Source organism: Photinus pyralis, unplaced genomic scaffold (genome assembly GCF_008802855.1).
Source record: "Photinus pyralis isolate 1611_PpyrPB1 unplaced genomic scaffold, Ppyr1.3 Ppyr1.4_LG4, whole genome shotgun sequence".
NCBI classification, from domain to species: domain Eukaryota; kingdom Metazoa; phylum Arthropoda; class Insecta; order Coleoptera; family Lampyridae; genus Photinus; species Photinus pyralis.
Genome location: NW_022170511.1, coordinates 14,464,514 through 14,492,202, shown reverse-complemented (window position 1 = coordinate 14,492,202; position 27,689 = coordinate 14,464,514). Strand labels below are relative to the sequence as shown.

General features: G+C 38.3%; 2 protein-coding genes and 1 long non-coding RNA gene across 3 annotated transcripts; 1 reads left to right on the top strand and 2 right to left on the bottom strand.

Moving 5' to 3' along the window:
- Window positions 1-6,738: 6,738 nt before the first annotated feature.
- On the bottom strand, window positions 6,739-9,019 carry LOC116169759 (cysteine sulfinic acid decarboxylase-like). The gene is made up of 3 exons (XM_031485924.1): window positions 7,982-9,019; window positions 7,556-7,923; window positions 6,739-7,508 (listed from the first exon to the last, which is right to left on the bottom strand). Exons 1-3 carry the CDS (start codon window positions 8,624-8,626, stop codon window positions 6,911-6,913), a joined length of 1,611 nt encoding a protein of 536 aa, XP_031341784.1. The 5' UTR covers window positions 8,627-9,019; the 3' UTR covers window positions 6,739-6,910.
- Window positions 9,020-14,443: 5,424 nt separating this feature from the next.
- LOC116168627 lies at window positions 14,444-15,044 on the bottom strand. The gene is made up of 2 exons (XR_004144802.1): window positions 14,935-15,044; window positions 14,444-14,882 (listed from the first exon to the last, which is right to left on the bottom strand). It is a non-coding gene; the product is annotated as an uncharacterized LOC116168627 (long non-coding RNA).
- A 4,816-nt stretch (window positions 15,045-19,860) lies between these two features.
- On the top strand, window positions 19,861-20,676 carry LOC116168079. The gene has a single exon (XM_031483733.1). It carries the CDS (start codon window positions 19,861-19,863, stop codon window positions 20,674-20,676), a length of 816 nt encoding a protein of 271 aa, XP_031339593.1.
- Window positions 20,677-27,689: the final 7,013 nt, after the last annotated feature.

The following is a 27,689-nucleotide window of genomic DNA, read 5'->3' as shown; positions in this document are numbered from 1 at the left end:
CTTATTAAATTAGAACTACGAAATTCAACTATACTGTAAACCCCCATTGCGATCTTTTCACAATTTCAGTGTTTTATTTTACGTTCCCTCCCTACTGTGCTTCAGGTCATAGCGTTGTTTACAGCTAACGTAAGGGGGCCCTGCCTTAGATGTTAGATCACGTACCACTTTTTAGCGCATTTCCACAAAAATATAAAAAAAATGCGCTATTGTGGCCACTTTGTCCGTCCGTCCGTCCGTCCGTCCGCTAACTTTGCGACGCTACTAGTTTTTTATCTTAAGAGCTATTGTTCTACTTTTTTCGCTATTTGGTTCGTTATGGTGTCGAGTCTTGTACCAAGGAAGGAATTTTTTCTGTACCGCTTACAAAAAAAGTTATTGTAAAAAAAACAAAAAACCGTTTTTTACATGTTCCATAATTTTACACTTTTGCCGTTTATTAACGATCCTAGAGATCGTTTATAATTTTGCATTGCTATCTGTCGTCTGCCTGTTGGTCTGTCCGTCTGTTCCTTTGTCTGTCTGTCCATCTATCTGTCCGTGTGAACGATAACTTTGTTTAGAAATGTTCGATCGCTTTTACATCTCCGTTAGTTATGAACTGAATTGCATGAAATTCAATATGGGCATAGCTTTAACCATATAATACGCAATGCCAAAAGTTGAATCGAATCGATTCAAAATTCACAGTGCCCTTTTCGCATCTCGACCATTTATAAACCGAATTGCAAACTTTTTTACTTATAAAAGTATTTGAATGAAATTTGATACATAGGCACTTGGAATAAAGGAAAATCAAACGCCAATTTCAAAATTTGGTTTTGCGCATGCGCAGTGCCAACTTTTTTATTTATGGAAGAATTTAAACGAAATTTGATACATAGGCACTTGGGATAAAGGAAAATCAAACGCCAATTTCAAAATTTGGTTTTGCGCATGCGCAGTGCCAACTTTTTTATTTATGGAAGAATTTAAACGAAATTTGATACATAGGCACTGGGTTTAATGGAAAATCTAGCGCCAGTTTCAAAATTTTATTTTGCGCATGCGCAGTGCCAACTTTTTATCTATGGAACTATTTAAGTGAAATTTGATACTTAGGCACTTGGAACAAAGGAAAATCTAACATTAGTTTTAAAATTTAGGTTTGCGCATGCGCAGTTCCAACTTTCTTATTTAGAAAAGCATTGAAATGAAATTCTTCTCATAAACTGAAATTGAAGTAGCACGTCAACAATGGATTGCCCATGTGCAACGCTATCTTTCATATTTGTGGGCGGATTTTTACGATTCTAACAGAAGTTGCATCTTACAAATGGGAAATGAATGCAAGTGGAAATGCGCTTTATGTAAATCGTTTACGATTACTTTTTAACTTGTTAAATTTAAGCGGGATCTTTTTTAGTTTTGGAGGGAATAGTCATTTGGGTGGCCATTTTTAAACGTTGCCGGGTTGACTTTATTTCCGTGTTCTTGTAGTGTGAAGTTAGCGTAGAACCTGGGGCTTAAGTACACTACGCACTCTTGGTCAGTACCTAACAATTAAGAAATGTGTCTGATTTTTAGCGTATTTTTTAAGAATTAAAAAAACTGTGCTAGTATTTGCGTTTTGCCCTTCCGTCCGTCCGTCCGTCCAGACCCACTTCTACCGTTTTGAACTACTTCTAGGCGAATGGTCTTAGAGTCCTGGATTTTTTTGCAGTAGGTGGTAGCCTATACCTTGAAGGATGTGCCAACCGGCCATTAAATTTCGCTGTCTAAAAGGGAGACCCCCCACGAATTATTTCCTGAGATGCTGTTTTTGAAAGTAAAACGAGCATAACTTTCACACACGACAACCAATTGGTCTCAGATTTGGCATACGCATGCCTTTAGTGGTGCCAAGTTAAACTTTAGAACATGGAAGGGGGGGAGGTAAACACATGTTCTACCCCTCACAGTATTCTCATCGAAATAAATTGGTTTGTACAACCTATAACTTTAGCGTGCGACTCTTTTAAAAATTAATTTTGTCTCTCATTGTATTCTAATATTAAAGAATGGATTGTCGGAAGAGGATACTAACAAAGGGCGATTGAAACGTCTGCAAGAAATATATCCATTGGTGAAGTCAAAACAAAAGCTATTTCGGTTAAAAAATGCGTTTTATCTGCACAAGACCTGTGCACAATTTATACTTGTTTATACATGTGTAAAACAGCATTTGTACCGCTTCATACGAATAGTATAGGCTCGAGTTAGTTTATTAGCGCGCATAAAATAGGGTTTACGATAGTGGAGGAAAGCCTTCAATTTGCGCTAGTTCCGTCAGGATAGAGCCGAGATAACGTAAATGGATAAGAATGAGGGCTTGCGATTGGTGAAAAGGGGACGGTGGTCCAGAAAATTGCGGCGGTTCCGTTTCTCGGATTGGCAGCTGCAGCCTAGGCATAAGAGAGACGAGCATCATTTACCATAGCGAACGGTGGTCTGCGGAATTTTGCGGTAGAATGTAGAACCAGGGGGGGTCCCCCCACCCTCGGCAAAATAAATAGCCAATCAATCAGTTGAATAGTTCAATGCTACAACTGGACTGGGGGTATCCCATACCCTTCAGAACCACGGGTGATATGTTCACCCTCAAAACTTTCAGCCCCAAAAGACTCTCTTGAAAGTGCTAAGGGTACTAAGCACATAAGGAAGAATGTAGAATCGGGAGGTTTGGAGAGGTATGGAATACCCTTCCAGGCAAAAGAGATAGTCAATCTTCTTTTACCTACCTTACCTTTTACCTTATGGAATAATCCCCAGGTAAAATAAATGGTCAATCTTGTATTATCTACAACCATTGAATACTTAATTTTTTATTCAATGCTACAACTGACATCAATCCTTCGTACACGGGGGGAAGGGGGGGGGGCATTACAGACCCCCGGTGATATGGTCTCACTCAAAACTTTCAACCCTAAAAACTCTTTCGAAACATTTTGCAGTAAGTGCTGAACATTTTGAAGAATAATGTAGAATTGGGGGGGGGGGGATGTAATGGCAGTTGTAAGTAAATGAAGATTGACTTTTTATAATTGGGGCCCTGGGGGGATATTTATTTTACCTCCCCCCCAGTTCAAATAAATAATTAGTCAATCTTCATTTACTTACAACTGGCATCAAGCCTTCGTTCAAAACTTTCACTCCTAAAAGCCCTTTCGAAGCACTTTGCTGTAACTGCTAAGACTACTAAACATTTTTGGTAAGCATGTAGAACCGGGGCGGGGGGGGGGGGTCTATCTCAATCTCCATTTGCGTACAACTGACATCAAAGCATTACCGTCCTTTAGTATGTACTCGTCAAAAAAGGGTGGTAAGTATCACAAGAGTCCTCGGAAGGTGACGTATTGCCAGGGAGCGAAGGGCGATCTGAGGGGCGTATAATACCCATTATTAACGAGCTCCTAGCGAGTTTATAATTTTGCGGTGTCTGTCCGTCTGTCCGTTAGCACGATATCTCGATAACGATTGGACCGATTACGATGAAACTTTGTAGGTGGATTCTTTATCAAATTTGTAGATCCGAGTTCGTGAATTGACAATGTAGGCCAAAAAATAAAGAAGGCCCTTTTGACATCTCCGTTAGTTATGAACCGAATTGCATGAAATTCAATATGCGCATAGCTTTAGCCATATCAAACGCAATTCCAAAAGTTGAGCCTAATCGATCAGCATTCACAGTGCCCTTTGCCATAGAGTAAATAATTACTCTATGCCTTTGCGCATCTCGACCATTTACAGACCGAATTGCAAACTTTCTTATTTATGAAGGTATTTAAATGTAATTTCATACATAGCCACTTGGAATAAAAACAAATTTAATGTCAGTTTCAAAATTTGGTTTTGCGCATGCGCAGTGCCAACTTTCTTATTTATGGAAGCAATTAAATGAAATTTCATATATACACTTTAAAGAAAAGCAGGTTTAAAATTTGGTTTTAAGGCCATATCCAGGAGTTCGTTTGCTATATTTGTTTAATTTATTTATTCGTATGAGTATATACTTACAACTAAACTCACGATGATCGTAAAAAATCATAACCGGGTTTTCCTGTTTACGTAATTCGTAAATTTTCCGATAAATGCTAACTCTTTGCGTAAATTCATCAATTTGGAGCGCAAGTACGAACTAATCTTTGATCCAGTGGAATATTGCGATTTTCCACGGCGTCGATTAAACACAATTCAATCTGCAAACAGCAAACGAACGTTTCTAGAAAGATCACGAACATTTTCGAGATTTCCCGAATATCCCCGAAGTTGGAATATCGCATTTCTCGGAAAGAACGCGTCACATCCGCTTTTTGTCATATCATACAGGGTGTTGAACATACATGAACACCTTTTCGAGCGGCGGAATACAGGTTACTGCTTCGTTGATGCAGTTTGAAGAATCAGATCGAGAACTGTCAGTAAAATAACTAAGCGCAAGGCCAAGATTTGAGAACAATTGGCGCAATGTAAATTTCCCTATGGCCCATTTTAAATAACTCAACGCTTTTGCATTGTCGTATGTCCCATCTTTAAAAAAAACACCGTGTATCTGTCGCTAGTTATTATATTTTATCGACTTGATGGCGCCTCGATTTGATGACAAATAATAAAAAAAATCACCTTTTAATGTTCCTACAACACCATCCAAGTGAAAGAGTCGGTTTTTCGTTTATTTAAAGCTCTATGGCCAAACAAAGTGTAGTGCTCCAACAAGGGCCTAAATAGTACGAGAGCGCATCGAAAGCTCTGGTTAGGTTTCGACAGCATTGTGCAAAGGGTCTAAGCAGCTGTTCGGAGGCACTAGAACACCTTGGAAAGCTTCATAGAGCTTTTCATTTCTGTAGAAAGCGTTTAGAATGTCTTACGGTGCCTCATATGGTTGTTCAGAAACGCGCATGTCAAGAACAGCTCTAATTTCTCTAAAACCCTTAAAAACCTTCCGTGCACTCTCTAGATCCATATAAGCCCTGTAAGCTCCTCTAGGATCATAGAAAGTCCAGGGAAAGCCTCTCAATCAGAGAGTTCTAGCAAACATTTTACAAAGAATCGGAAAGCTCCATGAAATCCCTATAGAGCTTTGGAAATCGCTTAGAAGGTCATGGAAAATGTGACTTTCATAGAGCCTCCTCAGTGGATTTTTGAAATGAATGCGCGCGATCGTGATTTTAGGATGATGTCCATAAATAAAACTCGATCGAACAACAAAGAAGCACAGTAAACTACGTTCAATTTCGTATTTCGCATTGGCAAATAAGTGACATCGTACTCGGTTCGATGCACTTTCGGGAGAGCAACATACATACATAGGGTGATTCCTATAGTACCTGCCACCGTTTGGGAGCGTATAGGGGGTGCCTAGGGGAGTATTTTGATATAGGACACTTGGGGTCGGAAATCTAAAATAAGGGCGCCAGAACCAAATTTATCTTCTGGAATTTCACGCCTGTATGTAGGCAACCCAACCGACCGACGTTTCGCGCGGAGCGATGCAGAGCGCGTTAGCGCGAGGAAGCGACATGGGAGGGAAGGAGGGAAAACGACAGTCAAAAGCAATAACGTTTACAAGTGTTCAACGTGGCCACCGTTGTTCTCAATGCACTGCCTGCATCTAGCCAACTATTATTATACTATTGCCATAGTGTTTATTCACTTGATACGCGTCGTTGCAGACGGGATTTCGTGGGTTTAAACAAAATTCTGATCAAGTGTCAGCCACACATCGCCGCCTGAGATCGCTCCGTGTGCACCGCCGGCCGGTTGGGTTGCCTACCTACAGGCGCGAAATTCCAGAAGGTAAATTTGGCTCTGGCACCCTTATTTTAGATTTCCGACCCCAAGTGTCCTATATCAAAATACTCCCCTACGCACCACCTACACGCTCCCAAACGGTGGCAGGTACTATAGGAATCACCCTGTATATCTAAGTGGTTTTCTATCGCAGAAAATAAAGTGTTCCAAGCCGCGCATAAGTAGAGGAATCCACGGAGGAGTTAAAAATTATTAAGCAAGGTTTGGTTTTGATCGTTCTTAAAGATAGCAATCTGTTGCCGTTGGTATCGCATGTATTTAGATGAACCCATTGAGTCAGGAAGTTGCGGTTAATTTCAATAAACAAAAATTCCAAGCTAATGAGCCCAATATGAATAGTTATAAGGTGTTCTTATGTAGAGATTTTAGCTTCATGTTGTATTAGATTTGAATTTAAATTAGAGTTAATTCACAAAGACCGCGTGGCCATGAATTATTTTGAAATTCCTGATAGAAATTACAAATGGTAGAGGAAGTGTAAATTGAAACAAGCTCATTATTTAAATTTTTCGTCAATGTATCCAAAACTGTACGGTAATTTTGGTGTTTAATTTTTGCGAGCAAGCACATTCGAAAATCAGGGCCTTAAAATCACGTTTCAGGAAATCAGAAAAGGAGAAATTTGCCAGAGCCGTCAAGAACTTTCAAAATTTATCAGAAGGGACTTTTGGGGGGCGAAGGCTCTAAGAGACACTGTAGATCTACTACCTTGTTTTTGATGCTGTACAGGACTTGACCCTAGAAGAGCCTCGAACTCTCTTAATGACATGATTTTAAAACTTTTGAAAGTCTTGAAGGACTTTAGTAGTTCCTACATTTTATTGAAGGTGCTAAATTTTCAAAATGGCAATCTCTCATGCTATAAAAGCTTAATTAATCACTTTTGCTTTTCATTGTTTAACTGACTCATTTATTATACGCTTATTTGATTTATTGTTGTACAATTCTATAGTGAGTAAAAAATAATAAGAAACTGGTATTTTCCGGCGCTTCCTCGGACATCTCATCTTATCACAGATTTTCCAAGCTATCAATAAATAATTTCAATTATATACAAAGCAACATTAGCAACACCAGACGGTTATAAATCACAACCTAAACTCTCTAATTCCTCGACCAAGTGCACCATATCGCTGTACTCCAGTCCAGAATTCTGGAAGACAATTCGGAAGAAGTTCGGCAGACCTTTGATCGTCTGATACGTGACCATCATGGATCCCTTCTTCATCATTCGCTCCTTCATCTTTGGCGCGACCTCGTGAAGTCGCTCGTGAAAATTCGACTCGGAATCTGCGCCCCTCAGGCCCGGAGGAATGTACCAGAAGCACAAGTTGGTGAATTCGGGATTATCGACGACCATCCGAAATCCCGCCCTCTCCCTGATCACTTTCGTGAAGTACCTGGCGTTATCGAAGACTTTATCGACGTGCCTCTCGAAACCGTCGCTTCCTTTCGCCTTCCACATGAACCAAAACTTGAGGACGTCCGCTCTTCGGCCGCACTGCACGTGCTTGTCGCCGATATCGTAACGGGTGTCGTAGAACTTGTCTTTCTGGAAGAGGTAGGATGCGTTCGTCGAGTGCACCTCGGACAGTATGCCTTCGTGTCGTAGTAGAAATGTGGAACACTGCTGTGGGGCTGTTAGTAATTTGTGAGGGTTCCAAGTGACTGAGTCGGCCCTGGAATTAGAAGGTTAAGCTGGTTGCTTTCTAATACGAGGCTTTACCTGTGAATGCCATTTAGAATGTGTCTGTGCTTAGAAGACATAAGAACTCCTCCTCCCCACGCGGCGTCCACGTGGAACCACAAGCCGTAAGCCTGACAGATATCTGCGATTTTTTCCAGAGGATCGAAGGCGCCGTACACCGTCGTGCCGGCGGTTGCTGAGACCATGAACGGTTTCGCGCCTTCTCGTAGAGCTCGCTCGATCTCCTCAACCAGGTGCGAGGTATCCATTTTGCCCACCTTGTCGGTCTTGATCAGGTAGACGTTGTCGGTGCCAATTCCGAGGAAGGAAGCCATCTTTTTAATCGAGTAGTGCGCGTCTTCAGAAGTAAAAAGTACCAGGCGGGCGCCACCGTTAAGTCCACTTTTCTGAAACGAAAGTGATAAGTGAAAATTAAAGTGAAATTAACAGTAGAGAAAGTCTTACCTTTATATCTGGGTTAACCGCGTACCGCGCGCAGCTGATGGCGTACGCGTTGGCCATCGATCCTCCCGGACAAAAAATTCCGTCACCGTTCCCGTTCGGGTACCCGACGATTTCGCGCATCTCCCTCAGGACAACTTCTTCCATTAATGTGAAAACTGGCGAAACCTCGTAGGTGTACACGCTGGGGTTGAGGGCGTCGGTAAGCCATTGACCGATTAATCCGTAGGGATCCAGAGAGGAGAAAAGCTGATTGACGAAGTAGGGGTGCGCGGTTTTGACCGAGTACTGTATGGTGTCTCTGATGAGTCGCAGAAGATCTTCGTGCGTACTTCCGTGGGTTTTCAGTTCGAAGTCGAATATCTTCAGTAGCTCGTGGGGGTGGTGCCACTCGAGCACTTTTCCGCTTGTCGATGTCGACTTGAAAACTGCCTCCTTGATGATGACTTCGATGGACTTGCGAAAGAAATCCTCGTGTAGCTCGCGACTTGGCACATTCTTAAAAGCAATGCTCGGTTTCGCCAAAGCAACCCTGGCACATTTGTCTTCCGCGGCGGCATCGTCGTCGGAATGGATCGGCGAACCACCCGCAACGTAATGGACATCTTCGTCGCTGAAGACTTCCTGCACTTCGTCAGTGGCTGGCATGATTCCTCGATCTTGGCGACACGACTGAATCTGAACTCACTCCTCGTACACGTTTCAGTCACTTTTAAAGGATTAAAATCACGTGCGACATAGTAGTCCTTGTTTAATCACTTTCCCCGTACCGTTCAACTAAGGATATTGCGGTGCAGAAGTTCGCGCGTTGGGGTTTTACATTATTATGGATACACGTCATTTGCAATTAAAACTAAACGAAGCGGAAATTTAATCAGTTTAATTCAACCTTAAAGTTAATTTCGAAAAAATAATTAACATCTAGATACAAAAATTAGGGTTGCGCCGTGCGGACAGCCTTGGTCAGCGCGTTTCTTAAGCGTATAAAGACGCGCCTAAAACTAAATTGCTTTGACCTTCATTTTTTATTTCCTTCTTCTATGTATTGGTTTTGTTTGTTGACGTTTTTTTCGATACTTTGAACTGGCGGTAAGTAAACTTTCCAATTGCGAACGTCAGTTTTTCACCTTTTTTGCACGTGAGTATAAAATCCAAGTGTGACTCAGATGGACTTTACTTGTTAGTCTTGTCGATGTATGAAAACAAGAAAAGTACCGAAGTTGCCAATGGTGGTCCAAAGTACAGCAACGATTTTGACACTTTCTACAAAACGTTGTTTTGGGCCCATAATGAGAGGTGCGCAGATATAGATCTAAAGGTACTTGAACGCCATCCTTGAGCTCATTCCGTTCGATCACTTCAGTTCAGAGGAGGAGAAGAAACACTGAACACGCATGCAATTGGACATTTAAGTCTCTATCGCGCTTCTTCTTCTGCATTCCGAGTAGTGCTGGGCGATAAATGAATTGTTATCAATTTATCGATAAGTTTGTTTAGTCCGATAATTATAGATTAATCATTAATCGATAACGATGGATCGAAAGTTATCGATAATTATCGATTATTATCGATAATTATCGAAAGTTATCGATTAACGATTAATCAATAATTATCGGACTAAACAAACTTATCGATAAATCGATAATTCTCGATTATTATCGATAATTATTGATAACTTTTCATAATTATCGATAACTTTTGATAATAATAATAATAATATTGCCTTTATTTATCCCCAAAAACAAAACAGAAATAAAATATACTTCTACAAGGCGAAGTTCAGTTCGGCGGAGACTACCGCCGTCTGTTCTTCCACTTAACCTTGGAACTATTCCGACTGTTATTTACATTAAAAAATTAAACAAACTACAATATAAAAAATAAAATAAAAATAAAAAATAATAATTAAAAATTTAAAAAAATACTTTCCTTAGAACCTTCCGATAAAACCGCGATGAAATGACTAGGTTAAATTTTGATTTGATGTTGATGATGATGATAATAATAATCGTTAATTGTCGATAATAATAGATTATTATTGACATCTGTCGAAAATTGTCGATCTCTGATTGTTATTGATTAATCGAATAGCGATAATTATCGAGAGAAAACTGGATACTTTTTCATAAATCCTATCGATATAAATATATTCTCAATGCATACACTCGTTAACAATTTTCGTTATTTGGTATTGATATTGATAATTTAAATCAAAACAGGATGCTTTGAAAAATATTAAAACAACTATATATAGGTATTCCCTAGTTTTCTGAAATCAAAGGTGATCAACTAAAACTAGACAATAATCCTCAAAAATTTGGTGCCTATGTCCTTCAATAACCTCAAAATTATTAGTTTTAACAGAAACGATAAATGGTAATTAAGCATAATAGTATCTAATTCACGTCAACCAGCCTAAAGTAGGTTCTGAATTGTGATCATATTTTATAAGTGTCATGCGAATTCCGGAATGCTCTTACTTGATCGCTTTTGCGATAAATCGATGTAAGATTAATAGGTAGATTATCGATTTATCGACCAATCCTTTAAAATCACAATTAATCGATACATTAATTCAATAATTTTCGATAAATTCTCGATTAGTCGACCATTTCTTTAAATTAATCCACTATCTATTAATCGATAATTATCGATAAGTTATCGATTAATCGTTTTTTTTTGCACAGCACTAATCCCGGACCAACTGCCGAAATGTGATCTCGCATTTCGCACCCCGGGCCAACTGACGAAAGTCTTACCTATTACTTCAATGCTTCTTTCTTTACGCATCCTTCACTGCTTTTTATTTCACACGCCATTTGGCAGAAACTTTATACAAAAAAACTAAAATTTATGTATTTCTTCCCTTATCCATTTCTCTCCCTTTCCCTCCTCTTCCCGCACTCCTGCTTGTCCTTGCTCTTTCCACCAATTTGCATTTCCATACCATGTACTCTATATATTACTCTATCTCTTCATAAATTCTGCATTTCCTTTTTTTCCAGTCTACTCCTCTCTCTCTCTCCTTATTTCTGCAGCGAAACCTCGCTGTTATCTGAGATGCCCCAACCTTAGCAACGTCCTGTGAATATGATTGTCGATACGAAGCACCCTATACATCATGTTAGTTACACAAGCTGCCAACCGAAATCTGGTGGGATTACAGAAAAGGGAAAGAGAGCGAAGATGAAACGGATGGAATTTCTCGGAAGACCACGTGTTTACCATTTCAAACATTTGCAGTCCAGTTTTTTTCCTAGAAATGCGTGAAACGCAGGGAATGGGCGGTTTTTAGGAGTCTTAGATGAAATTACAGCGTGGCTTGGGGTAGTCAGTAAATACGATTTAACATGTGTGTTCATGGTCTTTTTTCTTGTAACCGGCTGAAGTGTAAAGTACGGCTTATCTTGAAATATTTTGTTATATGTACCTTAATCATTGCTGTGTGCTTTTGCAGGTGAGGTATTTGCTTTATTCAATTTAATCTATAAATGTGTGTAACTTAAATGCAGATTGTAACCCTTTACTTATGTACTTATGGATTCAATCACTTGTAGGTACCTCTTGATGTGTAACCTTTGTTCGTATTGGCAATCCTGTTTCATTGTCGGTAGGGCTGTATCTGTTCTGTACATATTTGTATATTGTACTTTTTATTCACTCTCGATTATTTCATTGAATTTGAAATGGCCCACGTCTACAGGCACCCCACTGGGCCTGGGTAATCCTACCGTTCGGCGAGGCATATTTAATATATCTTAGTTTTGTCTGATGTATGTGTTGTAATACCAGGGGAATGACTCAATTCCACTTTGGTTACTCATAGCGTGTATGTAGTATTTAACCCGGTCTCGAGAGGGCTCAAAAGTGATGTACATTAGATGTTAGCTGTAGGTTGTGTTCATTACTACTCCGAATTAGGTTTTCCTGCAGTTTTCCTAATTCGTAAGGTAAATACCGGAGTAGTATAGAACCACTTAAGAACCTCTACAGGGGCGCGGTATTGGTATTGGTATTAGCTTCAATATAATCTTAATCAGCTATTGCTTTTGGTGTTCCTTACCCATAAAACGCCCTCAGTGCCTGCTTAGAACCCAGTTATTACACAACGTAGGTGTCCTACATGACGATCACGATCTTAGTGCACTCGGAGTGGCCCCCGAGTGACAGATTCTCGCGGGAAACTTAAGCGAGAATATTCAAATGGGTAGCCATGTGTGATAACCCACCCTGATGGTTAGGCAACACACATTTACATCCGAAACAAAAATATAATATGCTCTGTATATAACCAAGGACGGTTTTGCGCAGATGCCGAATACCTACTAGGGGATTTTGGTAACGAAGCGAGGGGAATGGGAAGAAGATGGCGACGAGGTCGACGGAAGACACATGCTTTCCCGGTTTTTTTTTTTATTCTTGATTATTTTTGGTGGTGGTGTTTTGAAGATGTATTTACAGGTAGTAACCATTTTATTCTTTCTTGTACTAGATATTTAATCATTGAATTTCTTGCCACAATGTGATATTTACATTTTGCTGATTTTGCATAAACTACGATATTTGAATCATGGCGTACTCCATGCCTTTGTTTCGTGTACCGTTAGATGAATCCTGTTTGTAATACTGTACAGATGATTATGCCATTATTTTGTTTAATTAAGTAATTTACTTCTGTTATTCATGAGGAGTTGATTATCGGTGTGATGTTGCTATGTTCGATTGACCCGTAACAATTCCGTGAGGGAAGCACCTAATACAGTTTGATTGTTCGCTGTATCTGTTACTTTCTGTTTCGTGGCTCGCTACAGTTCTTGTGCGTTAGCTATACGAAGGGGGGGGCTCTTTTATTTGATGTTTTGATGTTTGTGTGTGCGAGTGGATATTTCTGTCTCCGTGGAGTAGGTACCTAATGCAGTTAGATCGTTCGCTGTATCTGTTGCTTACTCGTCTCGCGCAGGCTGCAGTTCTTAGCGTCTCGCATTAGCGAGAAAAGGGGGATCCTCTCATTTACATTTCCTCTATTTAAAATATGTTCTGTTTGAGCGATAATCGATTTTCACATGAATACTAGCTATTGACCAATGGCATTCTCACATGTACTTTTCGTGGTAAATTAAATTATGTTAACTGAAGGATGGAGTAGAGCCATACCATTTACATGTTTCCTATGTACATGCAATTTGTTTATTTGACGAGTTGTGTTATCTCTATTGATCGTACAGGTATCTTGATGTGTTTTTGTACTGAATTGATTTATCATGTTTTCCACTGCATTTATGATGTCTTGTGTATTTTGTTTTTATGAACTTGTTTAATTGCATTTGATTTGATTATCTGATTTTTATCATACCATTTGAGATGTTTTATTTATGTGTATTTTCTCTTGCATTTTATTGCTGTAGGTGATTTATTTTATGTATTTGTGTGGCCTGTGCCAGGGTTTTAGTCCCGTAGAAGGTTTCCCTGGCATGGTCTTGTGTGTGCGTTAATATATTTATTTGATCTTGTCATTTCTTACGCACAAAAGTTCTGTCTTTTATTTAATTCCCTTCCCGATTATGTCTCACGTCCCAACACATAAAAGAACCGATTACACAACGTAGCAGTCCATTCGTGCCACCCATATCGAGCCGATTGTCATCCAAATTCAAAAGTGCCGCGAGACTACCATCGTTTCGTCTTGAAAGGTAGGTGGCTCTGCTTGTAGTTTTTGCCAGAGTTGCCAACCGTAAGTATAGGGTAAGTCAACGTCTTCCGTGTCGGCTTGATAGACCCCCCTAGGAACATTACACATGTTAAGCTGAATTTATAGTTCCGTACCCGCAACGCCGTACCGTAACGTTTGGAATTAAACCCTCGCGTTAACGTTGCGTTAGAACGGTTACGGTACGTAGGAAATGCCCAAATCTTATTTCTTACGGTAAATCGTGCTAACGCGTGTAATGTTCCTAGGGGGTGCCGACACGGAAAACGTTGACTTACCCTATACTTACGGTTGGCAACTCTGGCAAAAACTACAAGCAGAGCCACCTACCTTTCAAGTCGAAACGATGGTAGTCTCGCGGCACTTTTGAATTTGGATGACAGTCGGCTCGATATGGGTATGGACTCCTACGTTGTGTAATCGGTTCTTTTATGTGTTGGGACGTGAGACATAATCGGGAAGGGAATTAAATAAAAGACAGAACTTTTGTGCGTAAGAAATGACAAGAACAAATAAATATGTTACGCGCACAAGACCATGCCAGGGAAACCTTCTACGGGACAAAAACCCCGGCATAGGCCACAAAAATACATGAAATAAATCACCTACAGCAATAAAATGCAAGAGAAAATACACATAAATAAAACGTCTCAAATGGTATGATAAAAATCAGATAATCAAATCAAATGCAATTAAACAAGTTCATAAAAACAAAATACACAAGACATCATAAATGCAGTGGAAAACCTGATAAATCAATTCAGTTGTTACATGTTAAATTCACCCTAAGTTACTAATGGGTCATACTATATATGATGTGAACGATGTGTTGCATATTCTTAGGATATTTTCGTCACTAGCTATCATATAGGATGTCATAGGTCACATTCCAGTTAGATTATCTTTTAAAAAAGGGAGACCGTTGTAAAAGGCAGATTATGAACGGCCATTGCTGTGCAAACTATACAAATTTTGAAAGAAATTCGTTAACCGATCTTTAGTTGCACAAGCATTCATAAATTAATTGATTTTTGTGATATTGAGCCAGTTAGGCATTCATTGATTAATTTTACCCAGTATTGGGGATTTAAAGGCCGCTTACTTTTAAATCCGAACTGGGTATGTAGTTGTCCAACGTCGTTTGTGTCATTCTATGAGTAGTTTATAGCTTTTAGTGAGAGGTACGTTGTCCGAGACCTAGGAAAAACAAAGTGGTTGAAGTTCGTGTCACCTGTTAGTCATTCCGTACCCGTAGCATATAGCGTCCCTGATATCGGAAGTTACTTAGACATCGTCAACATCTTCGCAGTCCACGCTTAAGTTAGGTAGCCAGTTATTGAAGCCCTCAACGACTTGGTTGGTATGTCTTCATGTAACCTATGTGTGTCGTCCATTGGGAAGTCGTCTAGCCAGTTGGAGGCATACTTGTAGATACAGGCGGGCAGTTGGAAATAGTCATTCGGTGGTACGAGCCACTGCCGATGAATTGTGTAGTTGGTAGTATTATAAAATATAAAAGTTTGGGAGTCAGAGCCACTATTTGTGTAATAAATGTTGTTGTCACTTACTTGTATGTAAAGGTGATTCGTCGTACCGTCAACCCAGCTATTGCTGACGCACAAAGACGCTCTGAGAATCACAAAGAACGAAAACACCTTAACGCTGGCATAATCGCATAGCCCGATTAGTTTATTGTTGCCCATATTCTAACATCGGGGTTGTTTCTCCCGACTCAATTACCTACTGTAGTTCCAAATTACAGCCTATCCGAACTACTGTCACTTAATTTATATTATACAGGGTGCGACCGGTAGAAAGTGCTTCCTACAAGGGTTCGGCCGACCTAATCAGTGGTCATTATTACCAAAAGGTATTGCGGATTAGTCGGCAAGGGGGTTCTTGGAGAAGTCCCTGTAGTCACCGCGAAATTTAAAGCCGCTTCGAGTCACCTTAGGCTTGTTCATTTAGTTGTGAGAGTAGGAGAACAATTTAATTAGTTTTATTTGACATTAAATATTCATTAGTGGCGCACATTTTGTTTCTTTCCTTTTTCTATTGCGGCAATACCCTTCCTGTAGGTCCGGCAGGAGAGTCACTAGGGATAAGGACCTGGCGCCTCCCGAGCATTCATTTAGAGTTCGTTCTGAAGAACTACCACGCCCGCGCGAGAGTTAGCCGCGGAACCTAAGTTACCTCGCCGCAATTCCCGACAGCTTAGAGAGGTAACAAGTGGACAAGAAAACTGTACTAAAATGAGTGGACAAAAAAGCAAAAAGACAAGTAGTAGTAACGTTGACACTGACATTGACAATGTTTCGTCATGCAAAGTGAAAAAAATAAATCAATCAAAGCGAAAAAACAAATTAAATTTCAAGACAGGGCCAAGAAATACAGAAACAGCCACTGGATTTTAGAAACCAATACTGAAATTAGGCAAAATTATTAGAATTAGAGAAAAGATATATTTTTTGAAACCGCTGCAAGATACAAAATTATATTAGTGTCACGCGTTGCAGTAAGGCTAATTCCATTAAAACAAATAAATAAGATGTAATTTATTGCCAGTTAACATTAACCGATATTATCTTATCAATGTTCCTGCTAGGAAGAGAATGCAAAAGCCAACCACTACCGGTTACCATAATTAAATGTATTCGAACGAACGTACGCAAGCAATCGACCTATATCTCTCATCTCAAATTGGTTTAAATGCAATAAATGATCTTCATTTCAACATGCCGCAGTACGAATAATTTCGATTAAATTTCTCAAATTCGCCGATTTGAAAGATTACCCAAATTCGTGTGAGTTGTACAGCTTCAAGGCTTAGAATAGTGTTCGAGCAATAAAATAAAGTATGTAGTAATTTTCGTATGCGAAACAAGGACTTCCTCGCATGATAGATGAGGAACTTTGCCCGTATCTCACCGCTTTTCAGCTACATTTTGAACCAGCATTTTTACGCCCTGTCAGTATGATAAAGTTTTCCAAAATTGATCGCTTAATCCAATTTCATAAACGCGTACCACATTTCTTCGGAGGTTATTTTAATGTTACGAACGTAGAGTGTGCTGAACAGATACAGCAATTAAAAAGGAGCGATTAGATTCAGGCAATTATATCCTAAAATGAGCACCACAAAAGCCAGAGAGATGGGGTCCGTGTGGAAACTCCCAAGAGAAATTATAGATGATTGTAGATTTTATAACAGATATATTCATTTCAACGCACATTTAAATTTAGATATCAGTTATAAATTATACAGCAGTTTAGCCGTAAAACAAATTTCGCGTCGCGTACTTAGTACTGATCGTCCATATCTTTCGTTTTTCATCCCGCAAATATTGCCGCATAATATGTTTATAGGGACACTAAAAACTTTAAGGTCGAATATCAAACGGTTTATGTAAATGAAACAGAGAAATGCAAACACAATTTAGAAAACAAAACAATAAGACAAACTCCAATGGTGCATTAACGTGTAAAAACGATGAAAGTTTTCCAATGGCGCCAACAATTTTAGCCATCAACGCCTCTGTCGGACTAGTCGAACTATAAACACATCTCTCCAATTCAAACTCCTGCTAAGTTTAACAACTTCTAGCAAACCCTAAACCAATTCTCTGACTTGATGACTTGTTTCCTCCTTGTTTTCCTAGAATAGTTATCGTGACCAATGCAGGCATTAACAAAACCTGCTCGTAGGACGCTGCCAGTTCGAATCATTCCATCAAATTAAGAAGGTTAACAGTACAAGAAAGCCGACCCGTTTTTAAACTCTCAAAGAAACCTTTTCACTACCATCCCTTTCTCGGCAAAGCGGCCGCGAATTGGTAATTTTCCCGTCCACATTTTCATTCCATTACAAGTACGACTAAAAATTTAACAAAGTCAAAAGTGAGAGGGTGCGTACATTTTATTAACCGAATCCGCTAGTGTTCAGGAAGAACTTGTTGCTCGTTCATCTCCCGAAATTGTTTTGTCGCGGTGAAATACGCATGGATTTAATCAATCAAAATTATAACAGTTGCATTATCCGGCTTAATTCTGAACTTAATAATCACATTTAGGAATCGGCGCCGCAATAAATCACAAATTAGCTGTTATTGTGCTATAAATCGTAAAAGGTGCGAAATTGATATCTCCAATTAGCAACGAACCCCGTGACATATCCCTAATTACAGTGACTCATTGCATTAATTTCTTTCATAATTTTGGAAATATTTAGATAGTTCGCTGTTCATTAGAACCGGGAGTATTGTGGTATGAAAATCTCACACTTTTAGGGTGTTGTAAGTATTTTTTAAGAAATTAATTTCTAATTTAATTGAATAGAGCAGAAAGTACCATGGTTCTGCTAACCTCGGGGACAGGGCCGTAAACAGCACAGGGCACAAATATCGCCATACCCTGCCTGGAAAGTTTGCTGCCTTTCCTAACGATTTTATGAAAAATATCCATGCCATCTTAGAAATTATTGCGACAAACGAAAATAGGAGGAAGGGCAATCAGCAATGTGTTGTCCGAGATTGGTAAATGGGTTCGCATGAAACTGCTAAAGAAATACCAAACAAGTATAAATTGTGCACAACTCTTGTGCAGATAAAGTGCATCTTTTTAAACCCAAATAGCTTGGCAAATTATTGGGTATTTACACGGAGCAATTTTTTCCGTGCGATTAATCGCCTCACAAAGCCGCATCGCCAGCCCATTTACACAGTTGACTGAAATCGTAAGAGATTAGGTCATTTTCTTCGAAAATGTTGAGCAGAACAGATATTTTACGTATCGGCGTCGAAATAGTTAGTAAATTAGTTATTCAAGAATTGCTTGAAGAACAAAGAGAGAAGAAGAAACAGAAAGAAAGAAGAAAACGCAAGTTTTGGCTACGTGGATGGATTTCTCGACGTAAGGCGTTGGGTGCTTCCAATACTTTACTGGTGGAATAGAGTTCAGAATATATATATATATATATATATATATATCAAATCGAGACACTGATGTCTTGAAGGCTACTGAAGCCGCAAGGTAACAGAAAAGGTGTTGTGTAGTTTTTCTGATCGAACCGCCCTAATTAAATCGTTTGAGCAATAGATACCATCTATTCTCGAGGCTGATATTTGGATACTACGCGTAAAGTCCGTATATCCACCTTTATCATTGTTGGCTAATCCCCAACAATCTGCTAAAATAAACTGCTTGACAGAACCGGGTGTCTCTCGGTGAAGATCACGCAGGAGGTCCAACGTGCAGTTGAAGTAACCGGCAATTACTATGTTGCTATTTAACTGATCTGATGTGAGGTTAAGAAATTAACCTTGTTAACACGTGAAGAGCCCTATCTTAAATTTTCGAGACTGTATGCATTGAAAACTGTCTGTATGGCTTTGTTTAGAACGATTCGTGTTCTTTGTAGGCAAGCGTCCACTATTATTTCATGTTTATATCATTTATTGTTGTTAATAGTGCAGTGCAAGGATTTATAAAGAAATCGTAGTTTGAGTGCTGTTATATGCGTGCGGCACGATTCTTGTAAATAAGACTTTATTATCTTCAGCACATTTCATTCTTGAATTCAGTTAAACGCATACATTTGGGTAACAAGCTTTGTTTATCTAACGGTCTAAACCCAAACAAGACAACCGCTGGTATAATTGCTTTCTCTTTATTTTAGGATGTCTGTAAATATGCACGGCGAGACAAGTTCTCTATACTGTAGGATTGGTGATAATAAGATACGCAACAAACTAAAAAATTACACTTCCAATAACATATTAATTCGCATCCAGACTATACATAAACAGAATAATAATATCGCTAAGAGATCTAGTTAAAAAGGAAATTCGCCATAATAACTACACAACTACCTATTATTCTTTAGATAGATTCCTTCCCGCAGCAATAACTCGATATAATTTTCACTTTATTTCTTATTTCAAACATTTTCTGCATTGGCATGCGAAGTGAGTAGACGTGTTAGAGTTGGCTCCGTAAGTGTCGTCTGATTTGTGCGGAAATCAAGTGCATGTTACTTACTGGTGACAGTAAACTACGCCTACCAAGTACAAATATCATATACAAAGTAAGTGACTTTCTTTTTTGTTATACAATTCGGGATTTCCAAAATTTGCGCCTATTAATTCACGTACGAAGCCGATTTCTATACGTAAATATCATGAAACCGTCAACGCGCTCAAATAGCGGTACCGAGGATACAGATAACGCAGAGGATACAACAATCAATTTCCAAACGCTCGATGATAAACTGACCACCTTAATCCATCTGTTTAATCAAATGGCCCAAGATGTCAAAAATATGAAATCTAAACAAAAGGAAATGGGGGCATCCATCGAGGCGTGCCATAATAAAATAGATGATGTGGTTGTTAATATAAATTCAATGAATGGTAAATTAAAAACGGTTGAGCATAATTATGTTGGTTTATCAAATGAGAACGCAACGTTGAAAGTTAAAATTCAAAATTTGGAGCGTAAGATGGATGATCTTGAACAATATTCGCACAGAAACAATTTATTGCTGTACGGCATTCCGGAGGATCCCAATGAAAATGTATTGGGGGTTATTAGAAGAGTCGCACAGAACTTGAACTTTACAGAGTTTTCTACGAATTTGCTGGTCGCGGCGCATCGTCTGGGTGTTAAACAGAATCCCGTTACTTCACAAACTCAAACTAAGAGACCCATTATAATAAAGTTTGTTCGGCGATTCGACAAGGAGGAGTTCTTACGACTGCGGAAGGTGAAGAGGAACCTTCGTTCTTCAGACCTGGGCTTTGCAGACGAAGGTATGGTCTACATAAACGAATCCCTTACGAGCGAGACAAGGAAGCTTCTGGGCAAAACGCGGGAATTAGCAAAATCCAAACAGTTTCAATTTGTATGGACTGTCGACGGCAAGATATTTGTCAGGAAAGCGGCTGGGCGACCTTCAATGCGCATTGGATCTGTTGCAGATTTGGAGAAATTGTAGATGATCGCAATGGTTTTTCCTGTTTATGTAATCTTTTATTTTTTATTTTTTGTCGTCAAATAAATTTTCTTTGATTACTTTCTCTCAGCAATGAACTCTGTCATTAAGGACGTTAGCATGTACTATCAGAATGTGGAGAGGGCTAAAACTAAAACCGGAATTTTATCTCAATACTTTAGGGAATTCTTATGTATTATTGTACTGACAGAAACGTGGCTGCATGATGGTATTCTATCCAGCGAATTATTTGACAGTAGGTATTGTGTATATCGAAATGATCGGGATAGGAAAGCTACTAAACTTTCTGATGGGGGTGGGGTTTTGATAGCTGTTAATAAAAAGCTAATTTCGGCACGCATTAATACTGGAGGTGATGAACTTCTTGTTAAAATAGGAAATCACAATACCTATTGCCTTTATGTTTGTGCTATATATCTTCGTCCCAATAGTAGTGTGGATACATATTGCCATTTTTATGATAGAATAAATGAAATTCCAGATCTTTCAAGGCAAAATTTATGTATTATTGGAGACTTCAACCTTAAAATTTCTGGAGTTAATCAGAATTTAGAATATGGAGATAACTATTGTAGAGAGTTATATAACTTTCTTTGTTTTAATAACTTAAGTAGTAAGAATAACGTTGTTAATAATTTGGGACGAACATTGGATCTCGTATTGAGTAATATTACAACAATTGATGTTTCACCATGGGATGACTCTCTTGTGGCAGTAGACAAATTTCACCCAGTACTCCATGTATCATGCAAGTTAAAACATTCTAAATCCGCTAACTGTATAACTGAGGGGCAGTATTACAATTTCTACCGGGCAGACTTCTTGCAGATTTATTATAGCTTAGCGGAAGTAGATTGGACAATCTTAAATAATATAGGTGATGTTAATGAAATTACTAATATTTTTTATAAGATTTTATATAGAATATTGGACCAACATTGTCCAAAAAAACCGTTTAGGAATAGTTTCCAATATCCTGTGTGGTTTACAGCGGAAATTGTTCAAAGTATTAAGCAAAAAAGTAAGCTATTTAAAAAATACAAACGCCTACATTCTAGTAATGATCCACGATCAGTAGATACCTATTTGGAATTTAGCCACTTGAGGGCAGACGTGAAAAAACGAATCTCATTGGCTCATAAAAATTACATAGCACAAGTAGAATCCAACATTCACTCCGATCCAAATCGTTTCTGGTCTTTCATAAATAATATGCGACAACATGTAGATCTCGAAAACAATATGCTGTGCGGAAACGCAGTTATTAAGATGGGAAATGAAATAGCTGATAAATTTGCGGAAGTTTTTGAATCTGTATATCTACCCGCGCCAAATCAATATGACGTCGAAGCTGCAATTTCTACTACAAACTGTGAACCCTGGAACGTGGCACTTGATTTAGTAGAAGTTTCCCCAAATGACGTATTAGGTGCTATTAAGCACTTAAATTGTAAGCGTTCAACGGGCCCAGACTTGTTGCCACAATACTTCTTTAAGGGATACAAAGAATTACTAGCATTACCACTATCCATAATATATAACAAAAGCCTAGCCTCTAATACATTTCCGGAAGTCTGGAAATGCTCAAAAATAATTCCAATACATAAAAGCGGTAACCGTCGATTCTTCTCGAACTACCGCCCGGTTGCCTTGCTGTCAGCTCCATCAAAAATATTTGAAATAGTCTTGCACAACAACATATTCAAAAAATTAATTCCGCATTTATCTACTAAGCAACATGGTTTTGTCTCGGGAAGATCTATGGTAACAAACCTCATTAATTTTACACAGTTCATTTCAAGAAACTTGGACAAAGGTAATCAGGTGGATACAATTTTTACAGACTTGACGAAGGCGTTTGATAAGGTGGATCACTCCGTTATCGTGTCCAAGTTAATACAATATGGGGTATCATATAACGTGGTTTTACTGTTAAAATCTTACTTGCTTGACCGTAGTCAATATGTTTGGTATAAAGGGCACAAATCTAGGGAGTATACAGTTACTTCAGGTGTACCGCAGGGTTCGATACTTGGGCCTGCACTTTTTAATCTTGTTGTTAATGATGTCGTGAATTGTGTACAGGAGTCTGAGATATTGTTATATGCGGATGATCTCAAACTTTTTAAGGTAATTAAAAATAATCAAGATGCGCTGGGACTTCAAAATGATATAACTTCAGTTAATAAGTGGATGACCCTAAATAAGCTATCTTTTAATGTCTCAAAATGCGTAACACTAACGTTTACGCGTGGGAAACATTACATCGCCTATGACTATTCTCTTAATGGCGTGAACTTGAAACGGGTGTCTACATACAGCGACCTGGGGGTAGTGTTTGACCATAGACTGACGTACACACTTCACTATGCCGCCATAACGAGCAAGGCGTATCGCAATCTTGGGTTGATAATTAGACAGAGTAAGTATTTCACGTCAATTTCCACATTGAAGCTATTATATGTGACACTAGTGAGATCTAATTTAGAGTACGCAACGACGGTGTGGAACCCCCACTACAGTATTCACAGTTACAATATCGAAAAAATTCAACACAAATTTTTAAGACATTTATATTTTAAAACACATGGATATTACACGTATCTGACGTCAAGTAGTGCGATGTTAGCAATGTTTGATTTAAAAAGTTTGAATACCAGGAGAAAAATACTACAGCTAACTTTCCTTTATAAGCTTCTTCGAGGTTTCACATATGATAGTGGATTGCTCAGTCAAATTGGATTTATCACCCATTCATACTCCAGTCGGTCAAGATCATTATATCATATCCCATACGCTCGTACAAATGTCCTCAAACATTCACCATTAATTAGTATGTTGCGCACATATAATGAATTACCACCACAGTTGGATATATTTGGAGACTGCCTTCACGAATTTAAAAAGAATTTAAAAAGAAATGCTATCTGCACGTACTGTAAAGAATCTTATCACATTTTGTAACCCGTGTGATTCGTGATTTCCCTGCTCCAATCATGTAACTCGTTAGTTTTGGCAGTCATACAGAATGCTTTTTTGTTTAAGTTTTTGTAAGTTTTTGTTTAAGTTTCAAATATTGTTAGCCGTGATCGTTATAACTATAAATGCATCTAATTTATATTTTATTCCTAGTGCCTTTTTGTTTTTTTGTGTCCTCTGTAGCTAGTAACTACTTAATTACTAATTATTATTTTATTTCTTGTGTACTTTGTTATATTTGAGTTATATTTCATTTACTCACTTAAATGTAAATGTATGTACTGCTCAACTGTAATTGGGGTAAAACCTGTAGTTGAGCAAGCAAATTTCATCAATAAATCAATAAATCAATTTTTCATATGTAGATAAATTGCCAAAAATTCGTCAAGGTCTTACCACTTTGTTCTCTTCCTGTATCAAAAGCAGAAGTACATAATTTACTTGGTGGCATTTATAATTATGAAGTAACTAAGAAACACGAACTAAGTCAAGAAGGCGTAGAAGAACCACGCAAGTATATTCTTGTTTTTTGAATATGAGAGTTGATTGCGGACTTATTTTAGAAATTCCACACTTGTCCTGGGAATTTCAATTTGAACTGGGAAATTCCAACTCAAAAACGCAAGCATCTACGAGCATATTTTTAGCGCATTTTCCCAAGAAGTTGGGTGAGCTATTTCAGCCACTTTCTCTGTCCGTCCGTCTGTCCGTCTGCCCGTCTGTCCGAGGCCTTAACTACTGCTACAGTTTTCAAGATATTAAGTTCGTTCTTTTTGCATTCGGTAGCGTATAGCTCCAGCACCTGAGCCAAGGAAAATCTTGACAATTAAACTGGGCATGCGCAAACTGCGCAATGTCAACTTCTTTATTTATTAATATATTTTGTTGAAATTTTAACCACAGATAGGTACTTCTGGTGAATGCAAATATATCGCATATAGTGAAAATCAGTTGTGCGCATGCGCAGACTGCGCAATGGCAACTTTCTTATTTATGGAGATATTTCTTTGAAACTTTAACCAAAGTTGCTTTTAGTGTAAGCAAACGTATCGCATATTGTAAACATCAGATTAATGCGCACATGCGCAGGATGCGCAATATCAACTGTTATTTATCGAGATATCTTTTTGAAATTTTAATCACAGATGCTTCTGTTAAAGGCAAATATAACTGATATTGCAAAAATTAGATCTGCGCATGCGTACTCAGTGCCAACTTCGCTTGATTTATCAAGATATTTCTTTGAAATTTTAACCATATACGCCTCTAGTAAAGAAAATCACAACGCACATAGCTATGGCCTTTTGGGAAGTACTGATCATTCATGGAAAATGCGCCTTAGGGCGAAAACCTTTTTACTTGCTTAATTTCCAACTTAATATCGGATATTCGATTTACCTGAGAAATTTCGAATTAATATCTGAAATTGCAACCTTAGGCCAGTGCAATTAGCCTAAAAAAAAAGGTTCGATACTTTGCATTCGCCGCCACGGCAACTCCCGTGAGAATGTTATAGAAGCCGTTGATGAGGACGAGGGCTTTAATGACCAATTCGTCACAGATTCGACTGATGAGAAGGAAGCTGTCTTGAAGCTGTTCAGGGTGCGAGTAACAAAATAATCTAGTGGTTCAGTTTACTACTTGTCTTTGCAAACTTACACGAATCTTTGCGACTTTTTATCTCGGTACCTGTTAGAGATACAAGAAAATTCAAAGTACCAAAGTTGTAGGGAATTTCATGCTCTACAAAATTGTTTAACACAACTTTAACGGAAATGTGCGTTGAAAAGAGATTATGCGAAAAACTAGATTTTGCCGCTATTTTGACTGGATTTTTCAAGATGGCGGCGCGCGCACAGCTTAGTCAAGGTCGAAAACTTGGATTTAACATTAGGAGACATAAAATATATTAAAAAATTGGAACTACCCTAATAATTACGATCGCCAATCACTAATTGCACTGGCAGCACTGTTGCAGCAAACGTCTGATTAGATTGTTGCTGGTGTCAAATGAAACTCGCTTAATGTCACCTGAGTACGCCGGGCGGCTGAAAATTCCGATGGTTCCGTTAGGTATTTTGGGAATACTATATAAGGTACCTAACAGTATGATTCAGAAGGGATCTTTTGGAATTCTTTGTTTTGCTCACGTGCATTTTAGTGAATTTAGTTATTTTACGACAGCGCACCGTTCAAGTTCAAGGGAGACTTGATATTTTTCTTTCCGTCATTTATAAAGAGTATTTGGTTTCTTTGTTTCGTTTTCCCGTAGCAAATAGATACCGTTAGTACCCGTAGCTTCTGAGTTCTTTCCGCAAACCGCTCTTGGTCAGGAGGAGGGTTGAAACCTCCTAGTGGCGACGGCGAAAACCGCACCGTTCCAACGGGACTACCCCACAGTCCTCCAGACCAAGAAGATTCGTAAAATGTTTTAAATTATTTTATTATTTTATTTTATTTTATTACAAAAATTCCAAAGGTAACTCGACAGCAACTCATTTTTTATCGTATAGTATTATTTAACGGAATGACTGATACACAGCTACGCGTAAGTAATAATTGTATATACACCTTATATGCAATGATAATACGTAGAAGCTTTGCGAAATCCAAAGAATCAAAAAACCTAAAGATCCGAAAAACCTGCTAAAACTGTGGAACCTGAAAAACCCACACAGTTTGAAAAACCTGAAGGACAAAAAAATTTAAAGAGTTTCGAAATTGAAGAATATAGAGATTATGAAGAATATGAAGAATATGAAGAATATGAAGAATATGAAGAATATGAAGAATATGAAGAATATGAAGAATATGAAGAATATGAAGATTATGAAGAATATGAAGAATATGAAGAATATGAAGGATATGAAGTATAGGAAGAATCTGAAGAATGTGGAGAATGTGGTGAATGTGAAGAATGTGGAGAATGTGGAGAAGGTGAGGAAAGTAAGGAATGTGACGAGACTTATATGTTGCATCACTAATCGTATTGATGAGTGGGATCCGTTTCGTTAATAGGTCATCACGCAGCCTGTGAGCTGAGGGCACCGACGTTTTTGGAGGTAGAGGTTTCTAGCGAAGGGTTTTATCAAATTGCTTTTCTAAAGATTAGATTGATAAGAGAAACGAATCCGATTGGTGAAACCGACTAGCAGCTATCTTGAGTTGACCAGTCGTAGAAACCATTGGGAGAAATTACGTATCTAACCAGTAGTGAAATAACGAAAAAATGTATAAATTGTGAAGAAAATATGTTAATCCACGCGAATTCAAAAATATTGCGTAGCACGAACGCACGCAAATAAAATTGATTCGGCTTTCCGACGGTAAATGGACCTTTCAGTTAATTGACGTCAGTGTGACTCATGCGCCGTAGTCAAATTTGAGCGCAGATAATACTTTTTAATATAATCGGCTATCACTGTTGGATTACGTAACATTAAGTATTCGTTTGGAATTTTGAAATTAACGAAGTCCTCCCGTTACGTGTCCGAATTCAGAATCAATGGTTTTCTTTTGCATTCCATACAGAGATTCAGCAGTATTCCAATGTTGAACGACAATAAGGGTAGTTTTAGTTGCTGTATAATTAAGGTAAAGTTTTTTGTATTGAAAAACTTGAATGATAAAGGAATTGAAGAATTTGATAGACGAAGAACCGTAAGAAAATTAAGAATTATAAATAGGTAAGTGAATTTAAAGATTCTGAAAAGTATGAAATTAGTCTGAAGAACGTGAATAATGACAATAATTCTATAAAATTATAATATCGGCAGAAACAAAGAAATGCAAAAATCACAAATTCTAAAGAGTTAAAGAATCGGAATAATGATTCTTATTTCCAGTTTTTTTAAAATATTCTCCTCAAAAGTCAAACATAAATTAATTAATAAACAACTTTAAATTGTAATTCGATAAAAAAAAATGACAATAAATTCAGAAGCTTCAATTTACGTGCTGTTGTGGAAACGTAGGTTAACTGCTAGTGTGGATAAAACTGTCTACCAGTCCTTCCG

Excerpts from the sequence above, each read along its gene's own strand:
- LOC116168079 (XM_031483733.1), top strand. The coding sequence starts at position 19,861 with ATGAAACCGTCAACGCGCTCAAATAGCGGTACCGAGGATACAGATAAC.
- LOC116169759 (XM_031485924.1), bottom strand. The coding sequence starts at position 8,626 with ATGCCAGCCACTGACGAAGTGCAGGAAGTCTTCAGCGACGAAGATGTC. Across the intron at positions 7,924-7,981 it reads CGGTTAACCCAGATATAAAG|AAAAGTGGACTTAACGGTGG; the intron begins GTAAGACTTTCT and ends CTTTCGTTTCAG. Across the intron at positions 7,509-7,555 it reads ATTCTAAATGGCATTCACAG|GGCCGACTCAGTCACTTGGA; the intron begins GTAAAGCCTCGT and ends TTCTAATTCCAG.